The 15,178-nt window shown below is 34.5% G+C and overlaps 2 protein-coding genes across 2 annotated transcripts in view; both read left to right on the top strand.

Annotated features, from left to right (window-relative positions):
- Nucleotides 1-4,032: 4,032 nt before the first annotated feature.
- Nucleotides 4,033-10,393, top strand: LOC111087723. The gene is made up of 3 exons (XM_022395353.1): nt 4,033-4,093; nt 7,877-8,115; nt 10,087-10,393. Exons 2-3 carry the CDS (start codon nt 7,889-7,891, stop codon nt 10,328-10,330), a joined length of 471 nt encoding a protein of 156 aa, XP_022251061.1. The 5' UTR covers nt 4,033-4,093; nt 7,877-7,888; the 3' UTR covers nt 10,331-10,393.
- Nucleotides 10,394-12,229: 1,836 nt separating this feature from the next.
- Nucleotides 12,230-15,178, top strand: part of LOC106467218 (sphingosine kinase 1-like) — a 16,856-nt gene continuing 13,907 nt past the window's right edge. The window contains exons 1-2 of the mRNA XM_013927546.2: nt 12,230-13,309; nt 13,746-13,889. Coding sequence (XP_013783000.1) covers nt 12,847-13,309; nt 13,746-13,889 — 607 coding nt within the window. The 5' untranslated portion in view covers nt 12,230-12,846. The remainder of the gene's footprint in view (nt 13,310-13,745; nt 13,890-15,178) is intronic.

Here is a 15,178-nt window from a genome sequence, read left to right as displayed (position 1 = left end):
GTATATTTTGTTTGTTTGTTTTTTCTCCCCTTGCCATAGTGCTGGTTTTGCTTAAATAATCATATGCATTTTAACATAGAGACTTCCACTGTTATCTTATACTAATTCAGCTTGTAGCTTTATTTGTATGTATGTCTAGCTAATTCCTCCCATAGTTCTAGGGCTAAACTTGGCGGGCAGACTTGAGATGGTGCAGAGAGTGTTCTTATCCATATGACATATCCCCCTTACCAACGGGGTAACAAGGAAAAGTAGAAAAAAAAAAACTCCAGAAGGTCACCAGGGCATGATGGGCATATGATGATAAGTTTTCAGATTGCTGAACCCGAATATAACATTGGATTATGTTTTTCTGGTCCCCCTCAAGATTCCGGGGGAGTCATGTTTGAAATTGTGTTCGTACCCCACTCAGAAGTTAATAAGGCCAAACTTGATAGATGTGCTCATATACACGGACGGGTATACTAGCCGGATTAGTTCCGGTATAGACCTCCCCCCCTACCTCCTCCGTTGGGATTGGGCTGATGGAGGAGTTTGAAGCCTCTGTGCATCATGAGTGGTCGGAGTTTTGAATCCCACAGATATCTTGTGCTAGTGGGGATGAAACATTGTAGGAAGATCCGAAAAAAAAAAAACAAGTTTCGCTCATTGGATGACAAAACACCAGCACAGCATATTTCTTTATTCAGTTCGCAGTTGTTGCCACTGGATGGAGTTTGGATGACCAGTGGAATGAACAATTTACACATATTTATGTGTTGATCTTGGTAGAACATAAATATTGTATGGTAAAATATTAATGTAAAAATAAAATTCTTGAAAACAAAGGACTTTAGATATCCTATAACAAGGCGTCGGAGGGCGAATATTGGAAATAGATAAAAGGTATTCATTAATAGCCTGCTTGAAAACGATAATTTTCCTACTGAATTTCAATTCAGTCTCGTCTTAATAGAAACACATGTTGCTTTGATATTACCTAAAACTACGATTGCCAACTCTCCAAGTATCAGTTGTGGAAAAACGATATCATTGAATAGAGTTGTTTAAACATTTGTTTAACAACAAGTAAAAGCTTGGAATGGTCTATTCTTTCATTGGGGGTGTATCTGTGAGCCAGACTAGTTTCGGAGAATTCCACTCCTCATGACACTACCCCCTGGACACTACCACCAATGAAACTTCAGACCAAACCAAGCCTTTATAGTAGTGAGGTATCGAAATTGAAATAGTGTAGATGTGGTAGAAAATGTGTAGTGAAAAAAACAACACATTTTCGGTTCATGTGCATATCCAACACACCTATCCTAATAAATGAAAATCGATAACACATGGCTGGTGGATAAAAGCTTAGGTGGATTACTGACCGCTAGGTGACAGGTATTTTATTTCACAATAAAGTTACAGAAAATGTTGTTGAACTGTGCAAAAAACCGTGCTTACGTTCGATTTTCCGACAAAAGAAGTGAATATATATTTTTAATGATATATTTAAAAGTCGAAAAACAACAACAACAACTTGGTGGCTCTTTTCCAGAAGACAGGAAAGACTTGGCAAACTGTATCAAAAACACTGTATGTACATAGACATGAATGTCATTGACCTTAAAATGACGTTCATTTCAGCTTTAGCTAAGACACACAGGACAGGATGAATGAATAATTTCTAGTGTGACAGATGATTGCACAGAAACGAAAATCTGACAGCGAATTTCCCCAGTGAATTAGAGAGAATTTCTATATTTAAAAATAAAATTGTCGAGAATCTGGAAACTTATGTCAGTAACCTGAGCATAAAAACCCACAGAACCTGTCTTGAAATATTTGGAAATGAAGAAGGCTTACCTGTCTTTAGAAAGCACGTGCAGAGAAATCATACACATTACGGTATAGATATCAAACTGGAGCTGTCACGTAACTAAAGTTTGTGAAAGTACCAGAGTTAGAAACCTTACTAAAACACACAGAATTGTAGCCTGGTGATTTTGTGCTCATAAAAACGGGCTTTGTAATTTAGGAGTGAGGGTGCGTTATAATAGTAACTGTCAAATCCACATATTCTATCTGCCAATTACTAATTAAATAGCTTTTTCTTATACTTCTTAATAGTATAAATATATAATGTGTTGTTGTTGGGCTTAGGATTATTCTACAGTAGGTGTCTGTAACTTGTTGGCGATAAATTCAACAATAAATGAACAGCATGCACTTCACTTGTTTGTAGAATAATATATATATTCTGAACAAGTTAAACGTATGTACAACAAATTCTTCACACTACAGAGATTATAGGCATAACATAAACACAATATATATATATAGTTCTCTTCTTCTTGTCAAAAGTCCACTTAGGCCTATTTAATTACTTAAGAAGTTCAGTTGACAATCCAAACTATCTTCTCTATTTCTATTGCACTAGTATTATGTGTGTAATTCACTTACAATTGTAGCGTGAGTTACCGTAATTGTTTGGGCTTCTTTCTTCAAAATATCTTCTGTTCCTTTTGTCAAGTATACTCAGGCTGATTCAATTAATTTAGAACCACGCTTTGACGAAATGAATTATTATTATTATCTCCTTTTCTACTGTCACAGTGTCAGAGTTACTCTAACAGTAACATATTAAACGTTAGACCAGTATTAATCGTTAGGCCTATCACTTCTATGGTAGTTAACTTCACGCCGAACTTTACTCTCTTCTGCTTTTGTCTGTCTGCTTTTAACTCTTATTATAACAAAAACTAAACAATAATATAATAAAATATTCACTCACAATTTATCAAACACAGTGTTATTTCACCCGAACCAGCAGGGTTTTTCTTCGGTTCTAGAAAGTAATTTAAATACGATTATTAAAAAAGGCAAAATTAGAAGAAAAACCAAGAGACAAAACTGGAATAGAATGAAATGTGATCGATTTTGGAGAGGTGAAAGTTCACCTCTCTTGTACCTTCAGGAACGAGAGTCTCTCTTGGTAATGTACGGCAAGAAACAAGAAAGAAACAGAAGAAAGAAGGTAGTTATACTGTAGGTTGGAAGCCCTTTTCAAGGCTCTGGGTCTTCATTCAGTCGATGGTTCGGGCTTTCTTGTATATGTTCTTTATGCTTAGAATAGATTGGTTATCAATTACGTATTTTCGTGGGTCCTAATGATGAAACAGGTAGGGGGTAGTACTTCACTTTGGTGATGGCCCTATCTACACAGTCACTTGGGGTTCCAGGCATCTCAAGGGGGATACCACTTCAGAAGAGGTATTTTAATCGCGCCTAGATCGTAATGATCGCTTTCCATGTCAGAATACGCTGATTACACAGGCCTGTGAATCTAAACTTCATAAAAGTTGTTTTGGTTTTAATAACGGATTTTCCACAATTCAGCTACGCTGATTTCGAAAATAATATTCTTTGTTTTTCTATCACGTGAGGATTTTTTACAAAACTTAGCTCTTTATACTAATATTTCCAAAATACCACTTTTTCTCGTATCAAATTATTTCTCGTATAAAAACGTACACATATTGTACTGTAACAATTTATGTTTCACGTACAAACGATAAAGTGTCTTAACCTTCAAACCTTTTACTTACAGACTAACGGCAATAGATCGTTTCTATTACGTAACGTCTTTCGGAAACTAAAAACGTATTCGATGAAACCTATTTAATCAGGAATTTTACCGGGAAAAAGAAAAACTCTTACTTAAACCAAATTATTATTTCGTTTACCACAATGAACATGTTTTATTATTATGTTTGTTAACAAAAATTCAAACAAACTGAAGAAAAGGGAAGAACATTGATGTCAGAGGAATATGCATCCTCATTCATCCTGATTTTGTTTGTGAACTCTACGTCTTTTAGTCTCAAAACTACGTGTTGTGGTCATTCTTTTATGTATTGCGTTATGAGTTTAGTGAAATATCTGTACGTGATAGAGAAAATGAATATCATTTTCGGATTCAGCGTACAGGAATTACTGTAGAACATGTAACAATTTCAAGACAATAAAACCATCGCAGGCCTGTGTTATTTTACTATTGTTGTTGTTCCACAGAAGCCATACGGTGAGAGAAAACTCTGCCATCCAGGAGGAGGTTAGTAAGTTTCTGTTATTTGCTTTCTTAAAATAATTTGTGGATAGTTTGTAAAATATATCTCTAAAGTATTGAATTTTTGTACATTTATTGAGTTCTTTAACTTGAGTGTATCTGAGTGGTTGATGCTGTTATAACGTATTGAGAAAGGTTTTAACATCTGTATTATAAGCTGGAGCGTACACTAATTTTATAGTTCGATATTTTGGTTTTAACAAGCAGTATTCTAGGGGATTTTAACATGTTAACAAAGTCTGCATTTGACCTAGTTGGTATTTAGTTGTTTGGAGGGGGATTTTTTGAATAACACCATACCGGATTTCCATTTGGAAAGTCAGATCTGTATTTGATATAATTGTTCTCGTAGGTGTTCAGTTGCCAGAAGGAGGCTTTAATACAGTTGTTGTTGGTGATATTTAACTGCATACAGCAATGTCATCTTTAAACTGAGATGGTTGTATGTGATTTGAACTTCGTATGGTAAACCTAAATCATCTACATTAAGTATATGTAAAGTCGAGGAAGGACTAACGACAGAACCTTGAGGCACTCCGGCCGGAAGCGTCATTTGTATTTCCTTCTATTTTAACCGATTGATTATTAAGGAAGTCATATATGTATCATAAATATAGTTTATGAATTGTAGTTTAGGGTAGTTTATAATCCAATGACATTGTTCCATGCTGAGTTAAAAACCTTTCTCCTATCAAGAAAAATAGCCACAGCAAAGCTGGAGACAAAATTGTGTAAATATCCATCTTAAATACTCTAAAGAAGCTGAGAAAGATACAGGTATCCCACAAGCCTACGGGATATAGAGTTCAACCAATAGTTTATATATATACTGCAAGTTACCCCGAATCAGCTCGTTCCGGTTTCTGTATTACGTGTTTCAATTGGCTGCCTTCCAAGAAGTCTATACTGAAACACGCATGTGCCAACTTAAAACCTACGAACAAATGTTGCAGTCGTTATCATGTTAAGGATTTGCACGCGCTCAAGATCTTGGGACACCTGGTCAACACGAATGTAAATAACTACATACAGAAACTGCATGGAAATTTAGAAGAATACTACGGGAATATACAGGGTTGCCCAAAAATGTACACCGAAATATGAATAACATATATTCATAAAAATTGCATTTCTTCCTGTTTCAGTTATTGCATAAAATAACAAAACCCTTGAAGTCTTATTATTTACACCTTACAGTCATAGGCGTCCGCAGAAAATTTCCCGGGGGGTGAGGTGGGGTGTGTGGGGGCAAATTAGTGTGAAATTGTGAATTGAATAAAAAATTCATATACATATGCTGAATGAATAAAGAGAGAATTATGTTTGTCATTTTCCAGGTGGGGGCAAGTGCCCCCTTTTGCCTCCCCCACCCCTGCGGACGACCATGCTTACAGTGGTGTAGGAAGGATTTTGCAAAATGGGGGTGCTTGACTAGACATGCAGATTCTACAATGAGGGATTGTCCCCCAGAAAATTAATATAATAATATAATTTACAGTTGCTATATAAGTCAAATATGTAAAAGTGGGGATGCTACAGCACTCCCGGTTCAGACGCCTTACTTAAACATGTATTAGTGTTTTATATAAACTTACGTTAAATGATATATTCAGAATGGTTTCCATTACTCTCAATACGTGCTTCCAAACGGCTCCTGCTCAAGTGTACAATTTACACTTGATTGGTTATTTCTGCTAAATACTATACTCGTAAAATAATATTCCACTATAAAAATTCTTTCTTCAACATTAAGCTGTGGCATTTTAAGAGTATAATTTCCAAAAGAAAAACACAAAATGACACTTGCATTAATCAGTACAGGTTAATGTTCTTGGGTTACCATAGCAATACACATGGTGAAATTAAATAGTTTTAGGACATGTTTGTTTTGTTTGGTGTGCTTTCTTTGGGTTAGTTATGAGTGTATATTATTCTTACTTCGGTATACTTTTGTTTGGACAACCCTGTACAGAAATAAATATATATTCTATACTAGTTATGGAACAGGTAAATTCATGACTATTTCAGTCATTCATTACACGTGGAAAGGAAATTCATAAATATAACGAATGACCATAGACGGCTGAACAAATTTTAATTTTTATGTGTGTGCTTTTTTATGGGGGGGGGGTGAACCGATTGTTAGGGAAACCTTATTTGCTATGTTAACTGTGATCATTGATTTCAAAACTTGAAACAGCGCATTCCCTGATAATTATACACCATCCTGTATTCCCCATTCAAAGATTAACTTCACTACAAGGACAAGATTTTTAGGGGGGTACGTGCCCCCACTGCTAACCCCGTTCCATCGCTTATGCAACTGATAAGTAGTAGTTAGTGTAGTGGAATGTTGTTATCGTAAATTTTACTTTAAGAACTAATGTCAACAGCCACAAATGTATACAAATGTGTTTTGTATACATTCCCGAAAATCCCACGTAAATGTTGTTAATTGCAATTGTGCTAATTAATTTCAACTTTTCAAGTTGTGCAACGATATTATAAGCACCATAAAAATGACTTATTAGAAGGTGTAAATTGTTCAATCCACAATTTTCAGTAAGAGTGTGTGTTTATAAAATCTCTGTACAATTTCTAAAGTTGAAAAATCCCATGTAGATTGTAAACTTTTCAGAGGTCAAGTTATCATGAGAACGAATAAAAACTTTGCTACTAGAGGGCGATGTCGGTATATAATGAGCGTTTGGAAGGAGATCTTAACATTACATGGACATTTTGCGAAGATAATCGTTATTCTTTTGACCCTGCGGATTTTATCTGTTCGGTAATTATTTTTTTAACTATTCATAATTCTGTGGAAACTTAATCATGATAATCTTAAGAAATAAGTGCATAAAAATACACAATACTAAAAATAATCTAATTGGTATTATTTCTTTGTTGTTAAGCGTAAAGCTACAAATGGGTTATCAGTGCTCTGCCAATCGCGGGTATCAAAACCAAATTTTTAGCAATATAAACCCTCAAACTTATCGCTGAGCAACAGTGGTTGCTAACTGGCATTGTTTGTTTGTAATTATGCACAAAGCTACACAATGGGCTATCTGTGCTCTGCCCAACTACGGGTATCGAAACCCGGTTTCTAGCGTTGTAAGTCCGCAGACATACCGCTGAGTCACAGTGGTTGCTAACTGGCATTGAAGTGATAACTATTCGCTTTGGTCTGGAAATAAGGTTGGCTTTTAAAAACGGGTTGTATATGACGTGTATATGACTTTGGACTCTCACGAGTTCTGTGTTTCCATATTTTCTATTAATTTTGAAATGCTGGAAACCGTCGAAAAAGTAAACAATAGAAAATAGGTAAAAACGTGCATATGATTATTTATAATTTAGGGATGATTCTTACAAAAGTTTGTTTCAAAAATCACAAATGAATAATTATGTACAATAATGTTTGTTTGTTTGTAGTTAAGCACACAATGGGCTATCTGTGCTCACCACGGGTATCGAAACCCGGTTTCTAGCGTTGTAAGTCTGCAGACATACCGCTGTGCCACTGGGAGGGGCATGTATAATAATAATAATCTTAAATATGATCATCCTCCCCTCCCCCAAAATACTCGGCGGTAAGTTTGTGGACTTATGATGCTAAAAATGACAGTAGAAATTAGAGTTTACTACCCACGTTGGGCACAACTCAGATAGCCCATTATGTAGCATTGCACTTAGGAACAGAAAAATTATTATGATAATAGTATCTAATAATACAAAAAAATTATATATTTGTTTTGTGAATTGCAGAAACCTAACATAATGAAGTACGCCGCCATGCCTTTTCTGTTTCCATTATCAGTGGTCTTAGTATTGTGTCTGATCACAGACGTCGGAGACTGTCGAATGGGGTGGATGGTATTTGGCAGCTGTATCCTTAAACATATGGGTTTCCCAGCCTTACTTAATAAAGACGTTCGCTGCGCTGCGAATGAGATGTTTAAAATTTTCTATAAAATGACCACTAGAAAATGTATCAACTGTGAGAGGTAAGTAAACCTGTTGAGTTGTCAAAATTATTAATTCATTTTCAGATTTTCAATAAATTCATATATGCACTATGTCTTATGTTTTTGATATGTTAGAGAAACTTATATATATATTAAGTCCTCTAAATTAAAGAGTAAAACTATATGTGTTTCAGAAGCTTGTTTGTTTGTTTGTAATTAAGCACAAAGCTAGACAATGGTCTATCTGTGCTCTGCCCACCACGGGTATCGATACCTGGATTCTAACGTTGTAAGTCCGCAGACATACCGCTGTGCCGCTGGGGGTGCATGTGTTTCATGATCATGAATGATATTTGACCTTTATGAGTGCAGCCATATTAGAAGTTAAAGAGTATAAGTTAAAATATCTGTGGCAATCATATTCAGAAATAAGCTCAATAAAGGCATTTTAGTTAGCAGCTCTTCACAAGTAACATCTCAATAATCAGAGTTTAACCAATAAATGTTCAATATATTTCTCCATGAATAATAATATTAACCATAAAGTACCAAACAACTGATAAGTGATAGCGCTCAAACTCAAACACAGCTGGTGAGAGCATCATGGTTCTTGTACACGATAAAAAAAAATCATGTACGATCGAAAACGTAGGTAAGTCACATAAAAACAACGATAAACCAACACCAAACCTCAACGTAACAAAAACTTTACAAAATATGAAATATCACCACAACCCATTACATTCCTGAATGTTAGGAACTCAAAACAGAGTAAATAAAAAAAGAAGAATATTCGTAAAAAAACACTCTAGCATGACACAGGAGAACATCCATAAAGAAACCCACTCTACCATGACACAGGAGAACATCCATAAAGAAACCCACTCTACCATGACACAGGAGAACATCCATAAAGAAACCCACTCTACCACTATCATCCACAATCATGTGATAAAAGAACAAACAAATCTATTTTTATGGTATAATATTGTATTAAGCCCCAAGGATAATGAGTGAAACTGTGTGTGTTTTATGCATCAAAGAGCCGCATATGGAGAGTACTTAATACATTGTATTAATAGGATTTGGAATATGTAAATCAACAAATCGTGTGATAACCACAGCCAATATAAAAGTCGCAGTTTAACGCATTTATTAGACCTACATTATGACATTGTTTGGTGTTTTGTAGGTAGTGTTATACCACTGAAAACTGATCACTTTTGGAAAGGGAATGTGACAGTCTTTTCCAACGCAAATTTTTTATACACTCAGATCATATAAATGCACTCGCATCGATGATTTAGAATTTCCAAGACGGGAATATTCTTTATACTTAGTGACATTGGAAAACAAAGGAATGTGGATCGACTTGAGACGCCAAGAACATACAGAACCCGACTTGCAAGAAGTCGTACACCAGCTGTGATACGCAAAGACCTGTGTCTTGTAACATAGGAGAATACACGAACACAAAAGTCAGTAGAAAAGCCATCAACATGCCACAGACAAAGGTACGTAATATAATCAAAAAGGATCTTTGTCAAAAACAAGTCTAACAGGTATGCGTTCCCCAAGATAAGGATTCCAGTCATACCTCAAGTAGCTAGGAAATTAAATGTGTATTAATGCTATTCTATATAAAAACATAATGTTCAAGTCACCGATTTCAGGGCGATTGGACTGTTGAAACAAGAGATGGGAAACCGTCGTCCTCGAACACTTGGGTGATTATGGAAAACTTGATGGAGGAGGGCTGTGATTTGGATGTGACAGCCTTGCGACGAAGCCTTTCGCAACAGAAACTAAATTGCATAGGTATTGCCAAGGTGCACGATCGGTAACAAGAGCGTAACTGTATGTGGCGACATGAACTGCAATGACGTGGCGAGGCTTCGAAACTGCTTTAATATAACATACTCAACATAAGTACAACTAAAGACCGAGGATTTTAAAGTAAACACGGTAATTTCTCTCAACTTGTATGAATTCCATTTCTTTTTTTCTTAGGTATTTTTATTGTCAGAGCAACTACAACGCTGTGTACAACTGTGGTCAGAATTTCAAGTCCATACACACTGCTGAGGTTATCAGCAATTGCCGGGAGTTCTTACAGGGAGGAACTGACAGCAGAGCCAACCAGAAAGCCAAAAGACACGGGAGAAGAGGATGGAACTGTGCCAGAAAGTATCTTTGTGCAGTCAACTGCAAATATAACCCGAGTCACGGAACTTGTTCGTTATCAAATTGTTGAAAACCGGTCTTAAGTTTGTCTTTGAAGCAATTTCGTGAGAATGATTGAAGACAATAATGTTGAAAAATACAGTAGAATAATTAAATTTTGTATCATTGATTTCTCATCTGTCTTTTTTTATTTTTAAATAATATTTAAAAAAGACGAATGGATGTATTTCGTCATTTGATCTTGTTCTGTTTTAATCCAGATATATAAACTACATAAGGTGTTGAATTTTACTAATTCAACTTCAGATGAAGAGAAAATACTACGTCACTTCTGACGTAGAAAAGGTTTACGCTTAAAAAAAACTATGGGAAACAGTTTTAATGATAAGATCTACTTTTGTTGTATTTGTTATTATTTATAATTCACCAAGATCTCCATTACCACCATGGCTTGTATAGTGAATATTACCACATTCCTTTATATCATATATAATTAAACTAAGTTTTAGATTGTTACATAATTCAAAGACGGTTGAAACCTAAATGTTCAACCTGAGTGGCACCTTATGCACACGTGGGCTAAATGACTAGGTCAGAGACCCCTAGGGTTCAAATGTGGGTATCCCTAATTTTGAACTACTGACCAAAGGAAAAGCACCCACTTCCACGAGGAATGAATTGCTCGTGGAAAAAATTGAATATCATTTTTATAACCTGTCCAGTACAGAAAGTGTTGAGCGCGTTCAACATCACGTATACAACTCTCATCTATAGCATTATCATGGATGACTTTGAAAAAATATTGTTCAACTAAGTACTACTAAAACCGTATTTCTACACACGCTGGTTAAGGAAATTTCATGACTTATTGAATTCCACTGATTCTTCCATACTTATGAAGCCGAAAGTGATAATAAAATCGCCTTTCTGGATGTTTTAATCACAACAAATTCCGATGACACAACTGAAACAGAAGTTTATCGAAAACCAAATAGTGTTAATCTATTCCCCCAGAAAAGATCAAACCATGCATGCAATCAACAAATTGGTGTTTACAAAATATTAAGTTGGCGTACGCTTAATAACTGCTCAAACTAAAAAGGAATCGAACAAGAAATCAACCACATAAAAATGTTGCTGTATCACGAGTATTTCATAACAATTTAACCATCAGGTTGTTCTACAAAATAAATAAAATTTTTATAAACAAAGCCAAGGAAATAATTTGGAAAAAAACAGAATGAATATGTTTACCATATTGCCCGGAAATCTCAAATAAAATAGGTACAACTAAATCAAACCAACCTTCAAACCTATTGGAAAACGTTCAAGTAAACTAAATAAAAGGAAAGACCCCATCAATAATTTCCATAAACAAGGAATGTATTCGATCCAATGCTCATGCAACAAAGTATACATAGGTCAAACTAAACGGTCTTTAAACGTAAGGATAAAAGAACATGAAGATCATTGATGTCGGGTGGAAATAAGAAAATCAGTTGTCGCCGCTCATGTATACCAAATCATGTATACATAATTAAATTCACAGAAACGAAACTCATTGCAGAACCTAAAGAAATATTAGAGAAGCTATTGAAATACACAAGAATGCAGACTAACTCATAAACAATGATATGGGCTTTCAACTAAATCCATTAAAAAAAACATTTTTCAACGAAATATGTATGAAGAAATCAGACTGAGAAAACAACACTCGCAAGATGTCGCTGTACACATACATATACCCTTGAATTTAGTTGAAAATGACGTACGTGGTACGTCGAAACTAGTCGGGGTAATCATCTTCATATTTTGTAAATTTGTGTTTGTTCTTTGTTACTTAATTTGTGCTTATAAAGCCATTAATCTGTACAACATGAAATTATTTGCTCTCGTAAATGACTAATTATTTAACATTTTCTAGCTTCAAAGGAAAAAAGGTTTTTAAACATTTACTTGTTCATCTGTAAAGAAATAAATAACAAATATCATTACTCAATTTACTGTATTACACTGCCCCAGTGGCTCAGCGATAAGGCTGAGGATTTATGACGCTAAAATTTGGATTTCGAGTATAGATAGCCCATTGTGTGTAGAGTTATGCGCTTACAAACAAGCAGTTAAATGAACTTAATTAGTGGCCTACGTTACCACGAAGGGAACCTTGTAATGGTGTCTTCAATATAAAAATTGCTTGTTTAATAAACACAATGAAGCAAGTGAGATAGCGTTTAAGACAAATAAAAGTAAAGCTGATCAAACAACAGAAGAAAATAATATAAACGATAAACGCACCCGTAACTAAAAACAAAATAGAAATCGCTATCTCACAGGGTAGCAATAGCGCCATCTATGGTTTCAGCTCTTTACATCACGCGACATGGTTTAGTTTGTTGTGAAATAGTTAATGTGCCTGTAAGTGAAACAGGTAAAGCAGCCTAGGTAGTATCCTGTTTTTAAAGAAATTAGAGTTTTCCGCATGCTGTGTTATATATTTAAATTTTTCTTTGTTGCATTAATTTTCAGTCATCAGAGTGTGTCTTGTAAGTTGTATTAACAGAGATTTATAGTTTCACTTGTTTTGTCATGGAAGATTTGGAAAGCGAAGATGTTTCTTCTTGCTTATCAATGCCATCAAGTTCTGCTTTATTAGAAGACATGTTTGTATTGCATAATACAAACAGTGTCGTCAACGTTAAACTGACTCAAAAGAACATTGTTTTGGAACACGTTTCTCCCGCAAAAAATAATCGCCACGAAGAGATTGTCATTGAGATCAGTGACATAGTGGGATGCCATATAATGAAAGAAAAGAAACGAACTCGAAAAGAGTCTCTTTCGTTAGGTCGTTCCATATTCCTGTGTTTGTATTCATATCCTTTACGTTTCAGGGGTAAGCTTCTTCAGAAGCAGTTACAGCGAATAAGGGAAACTATCACTTTGGAAATAAACAAACATAAAGAAGAGGAAGAAAATGTGAACGTTGCTAAGAGATGGCAAAAAGCTCTGTTGTGGTTACTGAAATCTGGTGAAATTGTTGATCTTCAAGGTGAGCATATCCTGCACTGTTGTACATATATGTATTTTACAAAATTCTAGTGTCACAGTAACACATTTTCAAAGCATATCCATGACATCAAAAGTTGTACAGAGAAATTTTAGAACTAAAACTAAAAGCAAAAAGACTTAACAGTATTATTATCACAAATTGTAACTTTGCATTAGACTTCATTTGAGCTAGTGTTATTTATCATCTTGGACTCTTTAATAAGGGTAACATTATTTATCTAAGTGGTGAACAGATAAGGTAGGATGACACCTGTCTCAATTTTAAAGTATTTGAGCTACACTAGAACATGATAGAAAACCACTTGGCTTCTAAAGGCCTCTCCTAATCTATTAAATAACCAAAAAACAAACCCTCAAAATCAAATTAAATGTAGCCTCTCAACTATATATGAAACGTTTTTTTTTCTTTTTTGAAGGTATCCAAGAACTGCCTCCTCAGAGAAATCTGTTAGTATTTGTTAATCCACGAAGTGGGCCAGGAAGAGCTTTGCAGATTTTTAGAGAGCGTGTTGTTCCTGTTTTAGCTGAGAGTGATATTAAATATAAGCTTGTTGTTACAGGTGAGGGGAATTATTCTTTTTACTTTTCGTGAATTAACTCTTTTTAAACCCATAATTTTTTTGCACATTCTGCCAGAATTATTTTCACGATGTCCTAATAATTATCATCATACTTTATAAAATCTCCAGTCTATTTATAAAAGGTGGATAACAACATGGTTTGGATTAGTTTTCAGCCAAAGTCACATATATATTACCTTATGCTATGACCGTCTGATGGGTAAATTGAGATTTTTGGCCAGATACTGGAAGCGTCCACTCGGGTTTAAGGAGTTAATACACTTCAAAAATACTTTTTATTTGTGGAAATTCATGTGCTTGTAGACGTATAACCCTCAAATTACTGACCTGGCTTTATGCTGATTATAACTTACGGAGTCACATTGCATCTAATTAATTTTGTTTTTGACTGTTATGTCACTGGAGCTAGGCAGTAAGTGGATTTTGCTAATTAATTATTCTCACCATATGAATAAAAATAAATTGAAATAAGAACACTAAAATTTTGGTTTTGATACCTATGGTGGGCAGAGCACAAATAATATTGTGCTTAATAGCAAGCAAACATAGTACAAATATTTTGATTACTTGGACAGTTGGAATAAAAAGAAATAGTAATAATCTTGAAACTTGTTTATTTATTTACAATTAATTGAATATTTTACAGGACACTAACTAGTGTAATTGATGCTTACAGGTAATGAATTTTATTTCCTACCTACAGTGTAAAGAAATGCAAAACAATTGTATGAATTCATTCATTTTCTATGTACAATACAAAGAAGACTTCAGCTGTATTTAAACTGGGATAAATTGAAGTATTCTTTTTCAAATTTTCATATGTGACTGATGAATAATTAGTTAACCTGTATTCAACAAAGTAATGAACCCACAAACAATTTCATGTATACATGTTAGAAAAATGTTTAATAAACTGCCAGTAATTATTGTGTTATCTAAAATTTAAACTGTGATCAGTTTCTTAATAAATAAATGTAATTAGGACAATTTCAAACATTATGTGTTAATGTATTTCTTGTACAATCTTTAAATTTCTTTAAATCCCTGATGCACTACCTGATTTTTTGTTGTTTTTTTTATACTTTTACTTTAACATGAAATTATTTGCTGTCATAAATGTTTGTCTAATAAAACAAACTTCTATTGGTGAAGGAGTGTGTTTGTATTTACTGCTCTGAATAAATGTTTGTCTAATAAAACAAACTTCTATTGGTGAAGGAGTGTGTTTGTATTTACTGCTCTGATTTTTTTTTTTTAACTTCTAGTGG

This window comes from Limulus polyphemus, unplaced genomic scaffold, assembly GCF_000517525.1.
Source record: "Limulus polyphemus unplaced genomic scaffold, Limulus_polyphemus-2.1.2 Scaffold2531, whole genome shotgun sequence".
NCBI classification, from domain to species: Eukaryota; Metazoa; Arthropoda; class Merostomata; order Xiphosura; family Limulidae; genus Limulus; species Limulus polyphemus.
Note: the sequence above shows the minus strand (reverse complement) of the source record. Positions and strands in the feature narration are given on the sequence as shown.

Bases quoted from the DNA above. Each gene is read 5' to 3' on its own strand.
- LOC111087723 (XM_022395353.1), top strand. From the start codon at position 7,889: ATGAAGTACGCCGCCATGCCTTTTCTGTTTCCATTATCAGTGGTCTTA. The intron at 8,116-10,086 runs GTAAGTAAACCT...TTTTTTTCTTAG, and splicing joins AAATGTATCAACTGTGAGAG to GTATTTTTATTGTCAGAGCA.